The following is a 17,886-nucleotide window of genomic DNA, read 5'->3' as shown; positions in this document are numbered from 1 at the left end:
TAACTTAGGTATAAATTTAAAAAAAGAAACCAAAAAAACATGCAAATAGAATTTTTTTGTGCAGAGTAGTTGTGCAAATAAAAAGAGTTGCTATGTATGACTTAAACTACCACCAAGAGCAGTGGGAGTTGATTGCTCACGCCTTGGTTGACAGCATGCTTGGACTAGGTTCATGTTGGGCCAATTGGCCGGCAAACGGGCCGAAGTGAGCTTAATTTAAGGACACTTCTTGGGCTGGAAGATTGTCAAAATAAGTGAGTAATGGTCTCTATTTAAGCCTCTTTTAAAAACTGAATTCAGTCTTTATTTTCCTTTGAACTCTTAATGCTGCTAAAAAAGACGGAGCATATAATTGAGGACCGGGCCTCTATTTGACCCCAGGCCTGTATTTGGGGAAGCCGGTTGTTAGCATCATTTTATTTTTTATTTGATTCCATGTTATTGTATTATATTTTCTGGTATTCATCTGATTTTATTTAATTGATTTTATTTGATGTTATTTTATTTTCTGGTAGTTATCTGATTTATCTTATTAATTCTATTTTATGTTAATTTGTTTAATTTTCTGGTGTTTATATTATTTTATTTTACTGATTTTTTATTTTTTTTTAATTTTATTTTTAAGTATTACATTTTACACTCCTCTCTCTTGTTTTAGTCTTCTATCTTTTTACCTGTTGCTGCTGTTTTCTGTCTCTCTGTTCTTTGGTGCAGCACTTTGGGCTGCATGCTTGAGTGTATGAAAGGTGATATATAAATAAAGATGAGTGGAGTTAAAGTTGGTGACTAGCTGCTACTTAAAGGAGTTGACCAAGTTTAGAGGACACAAGTTAGTGATACTGAGTGTATTATTACCTACTTTACTGCGGTAGCCCTAAACATGGTTACAATCAGTGCTGATATATTACTCTGTTTAAGATTTAGACAATAACACAAAGACTTTTCCTCTAGCGTGAGCACAGACTGTCAGTGTTCGTTCTGCCGTGAGCAGAAAACAGCATTTATATTTGACATTGTGAGCTGCTGAATTTCTCTGAAGATATTCACTTCAGCCAGGAAAAAAAACGCTGAATAATTCACCAGATTTCTCTTTCCACAACACAGTTTGTCCTCGGCTCCTGAGGCACTTCTGTTCAGTCAACAACTTTCAAACTTTTCCACCTTCTTTCTCTCTCCCTGACTCCAGCTGGTTCAGACTTTCCGTGAAGGTGCGGAAGCTGAACACTTCTTCTTTTATTGACAGAAATCTCCCGAGGATGCAAACTGATGTACAGAAAGCCACTTCAGTGTGCTCCTCTGCTCTGCTGCACACACAGAATTCACTCCGCAGCATTTTGACTCACTGCACTTGTGTATTCATAGGAGCTGCTCACATTCATGAATCACTCTGGAAGTGTAATGAAGGACATCTCGCAGTGATGATTTCTTCTTCTGCTCTCTTTCAGACTGAAAGCTCTGGTGTCAACAGGAGGTCGGAGTGTGCAGGCAGCATGTGACTGGTGAGTACAACAAATGTGTAAATGAAACATCCTTAGAAAAGTCAGTAAGGGAAAATGAGTGTTACACTGCACCCTGCTGGAGATAAGAGGTAGAATTAATATGTGAAGTGAGCAAAAAGACGTCCTTTCTATCTTTTATCACCTCATCTATCAGAAGCAGCCGTCCTCTTCTCTCTGCGGTTGAGCCTCAGACTGATTTAAGGCAGCATGTTTAGACTCTCCTCACCTCCTGGTTCTCCTCTCCTCAGGCTGTTCTCCCACGTGGATGACCCGTTCCTGGACGACCCCCTGCCCAGAGAGTTTGTCCTCTACCTGCGACCCAGCGGACCTCTTCAGAACCAGCTCTCTCACTTCTGGCAACAGAGTCGAGTCACATGTGGCAAAAACAAAGCTCACAACATCTTCCCTCACATCACCCTCTGTCAGTTCTTCATGGTGAGTTAAACTGCTAGATCTCACATTGTGACACTCACATTCAGATTATTCATCACTATCAAGCGGCAAACTCCGGTCTAAAAATATGAGTCAATGCAGAAGTGTTAAAAGCTGCAGTTCATCGAGGATCCACTTGAGGCTGGCTCCGGAAGTACCGGAAGTCACATACAAATGAATGGGGAAAAGACGATCTTTGCAGCATTAATAAACATGTTTACAGTCTGGTACAAAAGATGAGTGTAGTCTGAATAGCTAATTTCTTGATGTCCTCTCACTGTCTTCCAATGAGAGACACAGCTGCCTGCAGGAACACTGCAGCTGTTGGTTAGGAGGCTCAAAGCCCGCCTCTTTACGTCACACTGGCTCGACAGAAGCAATATGGCTGCCGCAGCCGATTGGTCTCAAAACAGCTCTTCAGAAACAGATGGGTGACGTCACGGATCCTACGTCCATATTTTTTACAGTCTATGATCACTATACACAAACACTACTCAATCTACGGTGAATCAGAGATCACATGTGAACTAAATTAAATGACACAGTGTCAAGAAATTGCAGAATCTCTACCCTGATGTGGTCGATTTGGACGTTGTAGTGTTAAGGAAAAAAATATATATTATTATTATTTGTAGAGCACTTTTGAAAAAAAACAAGTTACAAACACATGGGCAGCAAAGTAAAACAGGCAGTTAATGAAAACACACTAGTCAAGATAATAAAACTTATTTTATTTCTTTTTTTTTTTTCTAATTCTCTTTTTATTGAGATATCTTGTCATTATAACACTTTTCTATACATCTTAAAAACATGACATTTTCTAAGTAAAAGAAACAAAAAAAACATCAACCTTCAAATCAATTGATAAGATGGAGTGACTGATAATAGGATGCCGTTAAAACATCTAGTGAGAATTTCTGTGTATGAAAATATATATCCAAATATCTCAATTCTAAAATCACTTTCCTTTTTCAGTCGTATAAATCAACTGGCCCTTCTTTAAAATTGCGAAATAAAACATATTTTAAAAAACAATAAATTCCCCTTAAAGAACTCTAAAGGATTAAAATTATTTTAAAATATATTTCTTAAGGGGCGTTGGTGGCCTAGCGGTTTAAGCGCCCCACATACAGAGGCTACAGTCCTCGTCCCAGGGGTCGCTGGTTCGATTCCTGCATGTCTTCCCCCGTCCACTACTCCCCACATTTCCTATCTCTCTTCAGCTGTCCTGTACAATAAAGGCAAAATGCCCTAAAAAAATATAAATATATATATATATTTCTTAAGACGGTTAAAATAAAATAAAATAAAATAAAATAAAATTCAGATAAAATCCAGGAAGGATTTAAAAGAGCTCACTGACTCAGCAGACCTGATCTCCTCGGGCAGATTGTCCCAGAGTGTTGGACCCCTCACTGCGAACGCCCTGTCCCCTTTCGTTTAATTGAAATGAGGAATTTGTCTCAATAAAATACTAAATCAAATATCTGTTATTATCAGATAAAACATTTGGATTACTGCCTCTAAAACCCTGACATATACAAATTCTTAAAGCTGCAGGACTATCCTCTCTATCTCTACTTTCTCTCTCCTCTTCCCTCTCAGTGTGCAGACCACAAAGCAGAAGCCTTATGCGAGGCGCTCAAGGCCAGCGTCCAGCAGTGGCGGGGTCGATTCCCAAGCCCTCTACCTCTCGAGCTCTACACGTCCTCCAACTTCATCGGCCTGTTCGTGGAGGAGCAGGTGGCCGACGTGCTGAAGCAGTTTGCGGCTGACTTCGCCGCAGAAGCAGCCCGGAAGGCAGGTGGGCGGCGGCTCGTCGTTTTACTGAGCGTGTAACGATTGATGACCGGCTCGTCTTTCATGGCAGCGGCAGTAAATGACAGATCAGGATGGAGGTCATGTTTGGTTATTAAAGCACTCACTCAATCTGTCCCTGCAGCCTTTTTTTAAACACAGAGCGTCTGCCAAACACTATTTCATGCCGCCGAGAGCCAAATCAGATTAGAGCCGTGCTGTTAGCACTGATGCTCCGTCACATTTCTGTTTCATGGTACAGAGACGGGTTTAAGTGTGTTGACCTTAGACTGTATAACAGATGAATGACTCACAGCTCCTCAAAAGTGAAGCAAAAACATTCTGAGCTCCTAAAACTGACTGGCTGCTGCACAGGTTTTGAACCATACCTCCTCCATATTAACAGATGGGACATGGGTCAAACTCCAAACGTCCAACTGTCTTTTTCTTGGAACTTACGTTTTCATTATTTGGTGAGTATGATACACTGAACGTCACAAATCATCAACAAGGTCTCCTCTTCCCCTCTAGAAGTCCACGTAGAGCCTCACAAGAAGCAGCTCCATGTAACTCTGGCCTACAACTTCCCCACCAATCACCTCCCATCTCTGGAGAAGCTGGCCAAAGGCATCGAGGTGAAGCTGGGCTGTGATTGGCTGGCGGTGCTTTTCTCCCGGGACATTCGATTTGCAAACCATGAGGTAGCCACGATTCAACTGACATCTGTGTTTGTTTAAGCTGTTGTCTCAGATTTGTTGTGAAATATTCAAAATAAGGGAGTTTGTGTAAGAGGCTCCTGTTTTATTAAAGACACGCCGAAATTCCCAGCAGATGATACATAACACTCCGGGACGCTCTTGTCAGTAACTCTGCCTCTGCTCGTCGTGTCTCCGCAGACCCTGCGTGCGATGTACCCCTACCTCCCTCAGAACGAGGACGAGCTGGAGCTGGTTCCAGGTGATTTTGTCTTTGTGTCTCCGGTGGATCAGGGCAGCACCAGTGAGGGCTGGGTGTACGGGACCTCTCTGGCTTCGGGGCTGTCCGGCCTGCTGCCCGAGAACTACGTCAGCCTGGCCGATGAGTCTGAGACCTGGGTCTTCCACGGGTGAGCTGAGAGCACATCACAGAGGTGTAAGAGGGGGCGTCACATACCCAAAGAAGTTAAAAGCACAAACCTGTGATATAATTTAAAGGTTGTAGGTTGGCTAAACTGACAAAACTTTGAGTCCCAGTTTGAGACGACAGGTATCATGAAGCTCTTATCAACGTCTCTGTTAACTTTGACTTCCTGCTTCAGGCTCTGAGCACGCTCACATCAAAGGAGGTGTCTGACTTGTCATGTGACGCTTCGACAGCACAAAAAGAAACAGATCTTGTGCTCTCTGCTTCAGTCACTGTCAAAATAAGGTTTAATGAGGATCATAGGAAATCTTATCTCAGTAAAAACTAACACTGCTTCTGTCAGGAGGGTGCAGAAAGTTGTTGCATTAATTCGTTTTTAATAGAAATTCTTTAGGCAAACTTAAAGCTGCTGTGAGGAACTTTTGGTTTGTATCGATTCTGGCGCCACCTTGTGGACAACATGATACCTCTTATCTCTTATCCTGTACATGCAAAATTTGTATCTTCAGACAATAACCTCGTCCTGTTGTGTTGAACATACAAATGTATCACACGGTGTGATTATTTGCCATGAAAATAGACATAACAGGGTGTTTCTAAAGCGAGATGTCAATCATCTGATCTGACACCTACCCCCTCAGAGTGGTTTAAGGCATTAAAAATGACAACAGAGAAGCTATCAGTGTTGTTGTGGATGGTCTTGTTTGCTTTTGAGAGTCATAAAGAGGCATCAGTATCAGTTTCAGTCTGTTTCTCAACCACTTAAAAACTCCTCATAGGGCCTTTAAGATCTCTTAATTGGATGTAAATCCTAAGAAAACCAGGTCCCTGGAGTGCTATGTCAGTGGGTTAGGTGCCCCATGTATGGAGGCTGCAGTCCTCATTGCACTGGTCGTATGATTGACTCCCAGTCCAGTCATGATGTGGTGCATGTCTCATCAGGTCACCCCTCATTTCTCTCCCCATTAATACTAAATGAATCACACTTTCTTGAAATGAAAAGACAGAACTGTAATGATGTGGTACTTCCTCCCTCGCTCTCCACAGCTCCCACTCGTTCTTCAGCTGTGGGCCCAGTGAAAGGACGAGCAAGGACAGAGGGATGTTTGACGGACTGCTGGACAGCCGACGCACTGACAACACGAGTCCTGGAGACACACCCACCCTCAGTCTCATCTGTCATCCTATGCAGGTACCTCTGTTTGTAAAAGAGATGTGAAGAGTTTTTGTAACGAGGCCAAACACACTTTAGTGAAAACTTCTCATCACCAGCAGGTTCTGCGGATCAGTGGGAGTCACTCGCGGCAGCCAAAGAGGACGCTGTTTGTGTGCAGGCACGGGGAGAGGATGGACGTGGTCTTTGGCAAACACTGGCTCACGCTCTGCTCCGACAGTAAAGGTGAGAGGTGAACTGTTTAGATGTTAAAAGCAACAATATTTATAACATTCTTTGATGCTGCGTGATGAAAAAGATACGAGTTCGAACCCCAAAAGGAAATAAATGTCCGTCTGATGTACCTCCAATTAATGAGTCTCAAGTTTACTAGAATAACATCATGATGCAAATTGGTGAAAATCAATAACTCAGGCTTGGTCAGGTCTGTCCTGAAGCAAACCAAGATTCCATTTGGTTCTGTTCTGCCTGCTTTTGCTGTCCATATGAGCTGTTTTTTTTTGCACACGCTGAAGCCTGCTGTTATTTGATTGGTCAGTACTACTCTGACTACAAAAGAAAAGCAGAACACTTCTCTTTTGAAGATCCAGACTTTCAGGCGCATGTGGACCTTGAAAGACGTATCAATATTCTTATAATGTTTTACTCTACTGTGTTCAAAATTCTACTTTGGTGACTCTTTAAATTTCAGTGCCCTATTTTAATCAGAAAGCACTTTTCATGCATGTGTTCATCTTGTTGTCGTGCAGGTAGATATGTCCGTTCCAATCTGAACATGCTTCCCAGTTTGCCGCTCTGGGGCGGACAGAGAGATTATGACATGGACGCTCCGATCACTGTGTTTGGATCCACACAGGCGCGACTAGTAGGTATGTCACCAGTTTAGATCTGAGCGCTGTTTTTACCTTATAATATATATAAAATGTGTGTTTCATGATTATGTGCTTTTCAAGGTGAGGCCCTGTTAGAGAGCAACACAGTGATAGACTTTGTGTACTGCTCTCCCTCCCTGCGGTGTGTTCAGACTGCACAGAACATCCTGAAGGGTATGAACATATAAATATCCTCCATCAATTATCTGTTGATCACAGTTTTCAGAGGAGTTTGTAAACTGTGAACTTTGTGGAAACAGGCCTGCAGCAGGAAGGGAAGATGAAGGTGCGAGTGGAGCCGGGGCTTTTTGAATGGACCAAGTGGGTTTCTGGGAACTCGCTGCCTGCGTGGATTCCTCCCTCTGACCTGGCTGGGGCGCACTTTAGCGTGGACACAACATACAGGTCTGTAAAAACACACCTTGTGCTATAAAGTCTTTACATTGGCTGCCTGGTTTGAAGTGATTTTTAAATTATTTTTAAGGTGCTGCATGGCCTCACACCAGACTACATATCAGCCTCTCAGATCCTCCGGCTCCTCTCTTTTAGCTGTTCCTCAGAGGAGAACTAAAACATTTGGTGACGCTGCTTTCAGCAACAACGCTCCTAAACTATGGAACAGCCTGCTGGAGGATCTGAGAGGAACTAGAGATATTGAGACTTTTAAACTTAAATTAAAAACATATTTATTCAGTCTGGCTTTTATGTAGGGTTTAACAATTGTATTACTTACTTTAAACTTTTATATTGATTGTAATTTTGCTTTATTATTTGATTAATTTTAAGTATTTATCTTATTTGTATTTATTCATTTATTTATTTCTTTATTTTAATTTATCTACTCAGTTTATTGATATTTTTAGCCTTAAATTTATTTTCAACTCTTATCCTTACCCTTTTAAATTTATTCATTTTAAGTATTTGTATTATTAATATTAATTTGACGCATTAGTCTCTATTTTAAATCTATTTTTGTGTCATGTGTTGCCATTATTTGATTTCTGCTTCCTTCTTGTTTTCAATCGCTGTAAGGCACTTTGGGTTGCATTTGATTTGTATAAATGGTGCTAGATAAATAAAGCTTGATTGATGGATTAATTGATTAAATCGATCTATAGTCAAATAAATCCAGGTGTCCTCTGCTAAATGTAGTATGATATTATTCATTTTTTAAAGCATCCAACAGAAACATTGTCAGCCGGCCCGCTCGTGTCTGTGGTGTGTCGTGTCTCTACCTGAAGGACTTCCTCCTTCGTCTGTCATATTGAAAACCGGAACATACTTTTTGTTTCCCATCATTGCATGTTCGAGGCTCTTTCACTGACGTTCACGCCCTCAAACCTCAGAGCACTCTAAAACCTGCCTTCACTCAAAGTCCCCAAGCAGAAACAAACTCCATGAACTCAACAGTTTCTAAAAGTTCTGTTTGGTGTGTGTGTCCATGCAGACCTCTGATCCCTGTCAGCAAGCTCACTGTGTCCGAACCCTTTGAGACCTACATGAGCCGGAGCTACCAAGTGACCAAAGACATCCTGTCAGACTGCAAAAACACTGGTAAGAACCTCTCTGCAGAGCTCCCGGAGCATCTGGAGGAGGCTCTCGAGTGTGTGTGGGTGAACTTGTACTTTGTTTTACTCAATCATGTGTTTGCTCTGTGCTGAAGTTGCATCCTGCCTGCTTTTCCACTCTCTGCGCAGGAAACAACGTACTGATTGTAGCCCACGCGTCCTCCTTGGAGGCCTGCACGCGCCAGCTGCAGGGCCGCAGCCCACCGAGCGTCAAGGACTTCATCCAAGTAGTCCGAAAGGTCTGTTTACTGTAAATCCTTTTTTAATCCGGTCCATCAGAGTTTAGTTTCCCTTTTGTCCGTCACACAGTTACTATCAGGCCATCATTACTCCAGTCTGGCTGCCTCTCTCCAGAGAAATCACTTTCACTCAACTACAGCAAAGTTAGGTTTTTAATATGGAGCCAAATGGGATGGTTTATCTTTTGGAGTCAGCCCCTAGTGGACACCCAAAGAACTGCAGTCGGGCTTCATTCAGTGCTGCTCTGTCTCCTCACTTAATGTCTTTTCCTCTTTGTGGTCCTCAGATCCCGTACCTGGGCTTCTGCTCATCAGAAGAGCAGGGGGACACGGGGGTGTGGCAGTTAGTGGACCCTCCCATCCTCCCCCTCACACATGGACCAAACCACAGCTTTGACTGGAGAGAGACGCTTCTGCAGGAATGACACCTGCCTGCTCCGCCGGCCTCATCATACTGTAGTCTCACAGAGAAAGTTCCAGACTAGTGTCCACTGAAATCCTGGATCCTCTCTGAGTGCAGCTGCAGAGACGTTTCCTGCCTGAAGACGAGGAGCTGAGAACCAGCCGGGGGGAGCTGTCCGTTTAGCAAATACTCTCGTCACAGTTTTATCGTCAGCTGTTCTCAAAGCTGGATCATCCCAGTCTCAGAACATTTAGTGAGATCAGCATGTTTTTTAACGTGTGCAGTGTACACGAGTAGTGAGAAGGATCTGAATGTATAACATGAAGTGTGCAGAGCTGCAGTGTCATGTGATGCTGATGTAATGACGTTTAAAGCAAAAAAAGAAAGAGAACATTGAAGATCTTCAGCTCCATCTATCCGGTTTTATTTTCTGCTTGAAAGTCGGGTAGATTCAAGTTCATGAAGCCAAACAGTTCAAATCCAGAACATATCAGCTGTGTTACTTCGTGTTTGTGTCCCTTGCAGAAGTCTACATTGACTTGTTGAAACGGGCTGTTTTAGATCATCAACAGAAACATTAGGTGGTAGTTTTAGAAACTGATTTTTGTTAGAGTTAAAATCAGACGGTGTATTAAAGATCCAGATCTCCTGACCCTGTGTTAGAAACCACACCTCAAAGCCAACTCTGCTTAGCAGTCAATCTGACTTTCGATGGCACCATAATACTCAAACTCATCATGCTCAGTTAAAGCTCCTGTGAGGAACTTTAGCTTTGTGTTGATTTTTGGCGCCCCCTGTGATCAAAGTGTTATGTCCCACCTCTTTGTTGTTATGCTCTTTACATATGCAACAAAAATATCTGCTCTTTCTGACAGTCAAATGTTTAATTCACTGTGAATTTTTATGACTTTTCTTCAGGGTCACATGGTCTGACAGCAGCCCCACTGCAGAGGGTTCAGACATTAAAATAACTTCACTAAAATAATCCATCTGGGGTCTTGTTTGCAAATTATAAAGAGTTATCTGCATCATTTTCAGTCTGTTTCATAAACAGCTCCTCACAGGAGCTTTAAAGAAGACGTGAAACTACGGATAGAGTCCATGGATCAATAAGGAAAGTGTTTACTGAGACACAAATTTGACTATATCTCATCTGGTTTGAATAAATCTGAGCCAATGACTCCCCCTGCTGGTCATTAGATAGAATGCAGCTTAAATCTATGAAATGTCTTCTCCTTTTACAGGGTAAAGGGTTAACATATTCAGTCAATGTTGACGATGGTCCCACATGGGTTTCTGTAGTTTTTATTTAATTATTAACTTCAATTACCGCTCTAAAGGCCAGGGCAGTGGAGAGCTCTGTCTGTAATAAAAGAGTTTACTCTGCGCTCAGCAGGAACTCCACGGCCTCTCATCGCCAGGATTAAAACAAGTCATGTAGATTTTTCTTTTTAAAACAGGTCATCCTCTGTCCAGCCTGAAGGAGAACTCAGACTCAGCTCACTTCATGTCTCCATCAGGGACTCCCCAGATACTCCAAACACACCACTTTCTCTCTAGTTTGGCACCTTATGTAGCACATCCAGTCCAGCTGTCCCTGACGTTGATGTCGTGTCTGTCAAATGAAGCAGCAGCAGCGACTTCAACAGCACAACCTGCACTAAAGACAATCACACAGGAGTTTGTGATTGTGTGTTGTTACGTGTAGTCCAGAGGTTCAGAGTAGCTGTAAATACTCATATTTTCAGAAATGTCTTCCGGCTGCTTTTTTTTTTTTTTTTTTTCAAATATTTCATGCAAAATGTAAAGAAAAGATTTTAACTTTTAATCGCATGCAAGAATTTATTTATGCTCTTTATCTCAGGTGTTGACTGCATTTCAGAAGTGAACGTTTGCAGTTTTGAGACGTGTGACATTGAGCTGCTGTGGTGAATATGAGACTGAATATGAGAAGAGTCCATCATCGTGGTGTTATGTGTTTTTGTGGAGACAGAAAAGCTCAATAAATGCTTTCACTCATGGGTGTTTGCTCACTTCCCCTAAAGCCACCCCTGCTGAGGTCAGTGACCCAGTCAAAAAAGTCTGGACACACCCCTTGTCCCAAAACAGACACCCCCAAAGGTGAATCCAAATACTAAAGCATTTTATTTTTATGTTAAAAAATAAAATGTTTGATTAATTTAAAGAGTGAAACAGAAGAAGAAGAGAGCGATTCAAACAAGAAGCCATGATGTTCTTATATCTTTATTTATTGAACACATCACCAAACATGTGCAGCAGCTCACTTTAAGTCACCTTCATGATTTATTTAAGATGACGTGTGAGCAGGCTTCTTATACATTTATTATAGTTTTTCATTTCTCCTCTGTCGTTGTGTCTGAAGTTTGACAAAGAGAAATACTTTGATGAATGCCGGCCTCAGGAGGAAAAGGAGGAAACGTCACCATGTGATCTGTGATGAGTTATCATTCACAGTCTGTGTTTGTTCTGATGAAACATTCAATAAAAGATTTTTCTACATAGCAATAACATCTGAAGGTGTGCAGAGTTATTTTTCATCAGCAAAGGTTCAAACTCTGTGGAGACAAAGAAACCCAATAAAAGTCTGCATTCTTCTTTTGGTTCTGAGTGTATCCACAGTGAACTTTCCACTTAAACAAGAAATAATGACGATACATTGAGCTCTGGTCCTTAGAGGTTTTGATTCTTATAACTTTGGTGATTATTGTTGGTTTAGCTCTCTGAATGTTGAGATTATTAACTGCTTGTGGTTGGAAAACTCCTCTAACATGTTGCTATCAACCGATATTTTATGGTTTATATACCCAAACAGATATTACCTCTGAAGACCTGAGGGATGAAATCAGACACTAACACTGGACATGACTCCACAGGTTTATTGATCATGAAAAAAAAAAACAAGTCACATTGTGTGTCCATTCAAACAAACATTAAAGCTTTAAAACAAACATGGCCGATGTTATCTAACCTCTAGTGTGAGAGGTTTAAATGATTCAGACAGAGCAGAAATACAACATGTGATCACAGGGAGCGTACAGTGAAGCAGAATGAAGATAAAAACACAGGTTTTCATCTCTTCAAGGCCGACACCTGGTTTCCTGAGAAGACACATTTATGAAACATTGAAGGCGACATGTTTGAGGATCTTTTAGAAACACTTCAGGTTTCAGATGTAGAGTACAGCATGTCTTTGTTACAGCACATAGAAACCTCCATCTTTATTATTTCTGCTTTTAGAACTGATATAAAGTTAGATATGTGCCGATGAACTATGAATTTAACATCTTTAATTTATTAAGATTATGATAGCTTAGCTCATCATTTAGAAACCCTGACTGTATTTAAGAAGAGGATGTGTTGTTCTTTCTTTCAGCCAGCAGGGGGCGACGTCAGTGTTTAAAAACAGAAGTCCAAACTTCTTACTGGAGTTTTCACCTCAGTGAACATTTCTCTAACACGTTCACATTAAACTCTTCTTTAACAACACAAGATGTAAACAGATGATTTAGAATAACAGACTTTAAAGCAGGGAGAGCATTTTAAGAGCGTCTGATGAATTAAAGTTACCGCGTGTTTCAGATGGACTTTGATGATCACTGTAGTGCTTGTGTCAGCTGATAGTTTAGCTCCTCTCCTGCTCAACCTTCTGCTCTAAAAGGTCAAAATAAAAACATGATGGTGATGATCAAAGTGACACACAGGGTTACAAATGTCTGTTTGGCTCCGCCCACTTCTTATGAGACATCTGTTCAACAGAAAAGTCTCAACGAAGAGAAGTAACCCAGTATGAGGTCCAGATCTCCAGTTAGAAGATACAGGCGATGAGATCAGACACGAGACTGAACTGTATCTCATGATAACTCTGATTCATCGTGTTATTAATAAATATCTGTTATAGTTCTGATTAATCAGCTCACTGGTTGGATTGTTTGTAGAAAGCAGCGGTTCTTCAGCAGAACTTCACAGACACATCGACGTTAACAAGTCCACGCTGACCTTTAATCAGGTTCAAAGTCAGAGAAACGAGAGAAACAGCTGAAACACTCAACTGAGGCCCCCTGGTGGGCTGAGGAGGTACTGCAGGTGAGGAGGTAGAAGTCGTTTATGATTAATGACTCTCTGTTTTATAATTTGATATGAGCACTTATCTTGATCCTTTACAAACTGTTATGTTCATGTAGTTGGATTATTAATCTCCCAGCCTCAGCGGGACGTCAGAGGAAACAGGTGTTGAGTGAGTCCGGAGAAAGGAGGAACATATTTCAGGACGCAGAGTTTTAACAGCGTCCTCTGTAAATACTGAGCTGATATAAAAACAACAAAGAGATGAAACAGTGAGGATATCTGTCAGTGATGATGCTTTAACAGCCGTGAGCATGTTTGAAGGCAGCGTGGTGTTTCTCCCTGATTATCCCAGTGAGGCTTCAAGGCTCAGGAGAAGTTTCTCTGAGGTTCTGAGTGTAAGAACAGGAACCAGAACCAGGAGAGCGACGGACTCAGATGTTTCAGACGAAACTCACTGAGCTCAACTTTGGTCCAAGCAGGGCCTGAAATCCTCCATCATTGATCTCACCAAGGAGTCAGCGTTTCTCTCTCTCTGAACTTCAAACATGAAACATAAAATAAATTCAAACATGGACTCCACACGAGGCTGTGGAGGCCCCGCCCCTCCTCCAAGAGCCCCGCCCCTCACCCTGTCAGGATTATCTGGCGTCGTTGAGCTGCCTGGCCACCGTCAGGATCTCCTTGGCTCCTTGGCTCAGCAGTAAGTCGGCCAGGTCGACCCCCAGCTGCTCAGCCCGGTTCTGGGCTTCACCCGAGATCTTCGTGGCTGTGACTCCCACTCGATCAAGCTGCTTGTTCGCCGCCTCCGGACTCTGTCACACACACCATCCAGTAAGTTACAAGACTTAACACCTTCAACACGCTCCATCCCATCTCCACTCTGAGCTCTCAGCTGTTACCTTCTCACCAGCAGCGATGCTCGTCTGCATGGTCTCCTTCAGACTGTCTGATCCGTCCAGACTGTACACGGCCCCCGTCAGGTAGAGCTGAGGAGAATCACACACTCAGAGCTCAGGCAGCGAGTACATTCAGGACTTTACTGCGTCTGTTATGTTGTTCAATTCATGGAGGTGTTTTATTTTGGCGGGGAAACGTTGACTTCACAGAGTCTGGTGTTTGTGGAGCGTTCTCACCTGAGAGTCCTTCACCTGAGTGTGAACAGCCACCGGAACGCTGCAGCCGCCCTCCTACAGACACAGTTTGATTCAACACACAGTCAGCTGCACGCTCACACACTGTGTGAGTCAGTGTGTGTGTGTGTGTGTGTGTGTGTGTGTGTGTGCGTGTGTGTGTGTGTGTGTGTATGTGTGTGTGTTTGTGTACCAGTTTCCTTAGGAAGGCTCTCTCTGCGATGCAGTGCAGCACTGTGTCAGGGTCGTGGAGCACAGACACCATCTCCAGGATGTCAGCATCTCTGGCCCGGACCTCCACTGCAAGAGCTCCCTGACAACACACACACACACAGATTAAAACAACACACACACACATGGTTGAACTCTGGGTTGGAGCTCACTGCGATGTGTCAGTCAGGTTTACTCCGGCCCCCGGTCCGTACCTGTCCCACAGCATACATGCAGTCTTCAGGCGTCAGGATCTAGCAGAGGAGAAGATCAGACCGTCAGATGAGAAATGTCACCCTCAGACTTCACAGGGACCACTTCAGATCATCAACAACTCTTTGTACCTGGCTGATCCGGCTCTCCCAGCCCATCCTCTTGAGGCCGGCAGCAGCCAGGATGATGGCGGCGAAGTCGTCCTTCTCGTCCAGCTTCTTCAGACGTGTGTTCAGGTTCCCGCGCTGAGAAACAAACGCTCAGGAAAACAACACAGAGACAGATCTTCACTCAGAGGGAGCGCTCTCCTCTGAAGCTTCTTGAACCTGGAAATGAACAGTTTGTCCTGCAGTCAGATCTGGATCACTTCCTGCTTTCATCGGGCTCTGACCGACACTGAGAGTCTCTGAAAGGATACGATATCTTTGAAGTCCAGGTGAGAGAATCTCTTCTTCAGCTGAGCGGCGCGGCGCAGCGAGCTGGTGCCGATCACGCTGCACAAACACAGAATGAAGAGATGTTATCCACAGTGAGGACATGAGAGGAGGACAAACACACGGGCTGAAGGGTCTGTTTGACTGAACCTGTTCTCTGGCAGAGTCTCCAGACTCTTCCCTTTATGTTTGGGGTGAAGCACCACTGCATCATGGGGGTTTTCTCTCCTACAGCAGCAGGAAGCAAACAACACTGAGTGGTTACAGCTGCTCAAAGAACGACCACAAAAAGCTTCTCCATGAAAACTACAGACACGAGCAGAACGAAGAACAAAGGGATGAAAGGTTGGACTCAGAGTGAACGCTTCACGTGTGAGACTCACTTCAGCACGGCCCCGATGGTGAATCCTGGAGGCAGAGTGGTGGGAAGGTCTTTGAGAGAGTGAACGACCAGGTCGACCCTGAAGGACACACGAGCACAAAGGTTGAGACGGCTGTTTAAATTTCACTCAGCTCTTCACGCCGGGCGGAGAGGTTCAGGATCTAAAGAGAAGTGTGACTGAGGATCTGGATCAGAGGAGGAGTCCAACACGAGGAGCAGAAAGAAGTAAGCGTGTGCTTCCTCTGACTCCTCCTCTAACGTGTGGTTTGTTTCGTGCGGCCTGCTGAAGTCTGAGTGGAGACTGTGGTTCAGGTTTAAAGGCTCACAGTGTGCTGAAGCTGTGTGCTGTCACACACACATGTTTACACTCACTCGTTCCTCTCCAGAGCGGTCTCCAGCTCTTTGGTGAACAGACTCTTCTCTCCAATCTGAAACAAACAAACAAACAAACACTGAGCTGAACTCAAACACTGATCCGTGAACGATGGTGAGCACCAGGACTCTGAAGAACGTGAGCTTTAGAGCTGAGGAGGTTTTGTTAGAAAGCGTCTCTTTGAAAGTTGCTCCAGGTTTCACGTGTGTTTTTAAAGATGGCGGTGCTTACCTTCGATAACGCCGTGTCCAAGATTTTGTCTCCGGTTGTTGTCATGCCGACTGAAAGAGAGACAGAGGTGAGTGTGGAGACCGTTCAGACCTCTGATGTGGTTTCTACATGAACATTGTTCTTCCTTTAAAATAAATCCTAACACCAGGAGGAGCCTGAACACATCTTAAACTTTATCTCACAGGCGTTAAAATAATTCATAAACAGTTTTAAACTCCAGGGAAACAGCTGATCAGAGAACAAAGGCTGCTGGGACTCTCACCTATCTCCAGGTGGAGGTCACTGTACAGCTCTTTCAGCATGGCGGCCACGCTGTCGGTCTGGATGCGAGCCAGCTGGAACAGAAGGAAACAGAAGAGCTGGACTTTAGCTGGATCGTGTTGATGGTTTAGAGAATGAATGAAACAGCACAGAGTCAGAGAGCTTCGAAATCAGACTGAAACACAGAGTCAGAGCTTTGTTTCCTCTGTTGGAGGAGCCTCAGACGTCTCACTCTGCTGAATCTGAAGCAGCATGGAGGAGCATCTTTCAATCAATGAACCGTTTCAGCTCTGACTCATGTTTAATCTACACACTGAGGCTCTCACGCTCACATTTATTCAAGCTGAACTCTAATCTGTCACATTGAAGATGAAGACAGTCACTTCTTTAAAGCAGAGTAATATTCAGGATCATGATTTGAAGTAAAGCAGCTCTGTACCTGGCTCTGACGGGTCCCGATCCGGATGACCCGACTGACTTTTCCATTCCCGTCCTGCGAGGAAAAGAGAAACCAGACGATTTAACGTTGTATTAAAACACTTGAAGGTTTGAAGAACAGAAATAACCTCCTCTATAACTGCTTTATAAACGTGCTGAGGCGTTCTCTCTGCTCGCCTCACCCTGATGTACTTGTAAGGTCCTTCCTCCATAATCCTGAGAGTCTGCACTGAGCGTTTGCACTGTGCTGGCTATTGTGTCCTCTGTCTGCCTGCTGTGTCTCCTTAGTGAGGAGCTGAGCTGAGGTCATGTAGACTCAAGATACTGAACAGTAGTCTTTTTTACTGGATTACACTACCCCCTCCTCCTCCTCCAGGACCTCCACCCCAAGATATCTCTGGTTCAAAAGATAAGAGCGCCGATTCATGGAGTCCGTTATTAGAGGCAGGGAGGGGCGGCTAAGATCCTGAGTTTGAGGTGTAGTCACAGTGTGGTTGATACAGAGGATTGAAGAGTTTTGTAATTCTAACACGCCGTCTGCTTTAAACTGAGACAGAAACCTGCATCAGTAAAAATAATCTCTAAAGCATTTTGATTGTATATTGAGCAGGTTGTTGGTGTTAGGGTTATGCTCACCCTGTCCTTGTTGCTTGCTAGAACAACCTGCTCACCGTACATGATCCCACACATTACATGTATATTTAATTGAGGAATCAATATCTTACTCCAATTATTGATTTGGGAACACATTGGATTGTCTTTCTTGGTGAACAGGACCACATAAATCAGAGCTGACTTACTTATACTTACTAAAATCAGTAGTTTTCGACTACCTCAAGTGCTTTATGGTTGTTATACATTTACATGCCTTGTCGGAGGGGGTAAGTGGTAATCAGCCAAATAAAATAGTATAAATGATAAAAAACAATAAATATTGAAAAATGACATATTGTGATGATGAAATACGCAAAATCTCCCACCCCACAATGAACTGAAATGAGAATTTAGAGCAACTGTTTGCT

General features: G+C 43.3%; 2 protein-coding genes across 4 annotated transcripts in view; one reads left to right on the top strand and one right to left on the bottom strand.

Moving 5' to 3' along the window:
• ubash3bb (ubiquitin associated and SH3 domain containing Bb) overlaps window positions 1-11,637 on the top strand; it is a 46,747-nt gene extending 35,110 nt beyond the window's left edge. The window contains exons 2-14 of one of the 3 annotated variants that reach the window (XM_034701233.1): window positions 1,446-1,499; window positions 1,748-1,934; window positions 3,537-3,735; window positions 4,263-4,429; window positions 4,625-4,833; window positions 5,898-6,042; window positions 6,123-6,249; window positions 6,774-6,893; window positions 6,978-7,070; window positions 7,157-7,301; window positions 8,344-8,450; window positions 8,594-8,703; window positions 8,991-11,637. In XM_034701233.1, coding sequence (XP_034557124.1) covers window positions 1,446-1,499; window positions 1,748-1,934; window positions 3,537-3,735; window positions 4,263-4,429; window positions 4,625-4,833; window positions 5,898-6,042; window positions 6,123-6,249; window positions 6,774-6,893; window positions 6,978-7,070; window positions 7,157-7,301; window positions 8,344-8,450; window positions 8,594-8,703; window positions 8,991-9,128 — 1,801 coding nt within the window. In that variant the 3' untranslated portion in view covers window positions 9,129-11,637. Of the gene's footprint in view, window positions 1-1,445; window positions 1,500-1,747; window positions 1,935-3,536; window positions 3,736-4,259; window positions 4,430-4,624; window positions 4,834-5,897; window positions 6,043-6,122; window positions 6,250-6,773; window positions 6,894-6,977; window positions 7,071-7,156; window positions 7,302-8,343; window positions 8,451-8,593; window positions 8,704-8,990 lie in introns of all 3 variants that reach the window. The other 2 variants (XM_034701231.1, XM_034701232.1) reach the window with 2 other exon arrangements.
• Window positions 11,638-11,987: 350 nt separating this feature from the next.
• LOC117825405 (porphobilinogen deaminase-like) lies at window positions 11,988-17,174 on the bottom strand. The gene is given in 15 exon segments (XM_034701239.1): window positions 11,988-14,004; window positions 14,092-14,178; window positions 14,326-14,379; window positions 14,516-14,635; window positions 14,748-14,786; window positions 14,877-14,990; window positions 15,164-15,239; window positions 15,330-15,407; window positions 15,563-15,640; window positions 15,934-15,989; window positions 16,166-16,215; window positions 16,428-16,500; window positions 16,866-16,919; window positions 17,047-17,085; window positions 17,088-17,174. Coding segments are annotated over 15 exon segments (1,179 nt in total). The 3' UTR covers window positions 11,988-13,830.
• Between the last annotated feature and the right edge of the window lie 712 nt (window positions 17,175-17,886).

Source organism: Notolabrus celidotus, chromosome 14 (genome assembly GCF_009762535.1).
Source record: "Notolabrus celidotus isolate fNotCel1 chromosome 14, fNotCel1.pri, whole genome shotgun sequence".
In the NCBI taxonomy this organism is placed as follows: domain Eukaryota; kingdom Metazoa; phylum Chordata; class Actinopteri; order Labriformes; family Labridae; genus Notolabrus; species Notolabrus celidotus.
The sequence above is the reverse complement of the archived record's forward strand: the minus strand, read 5'-3'. Positions and strand labels throughout refer to the sequence as shown.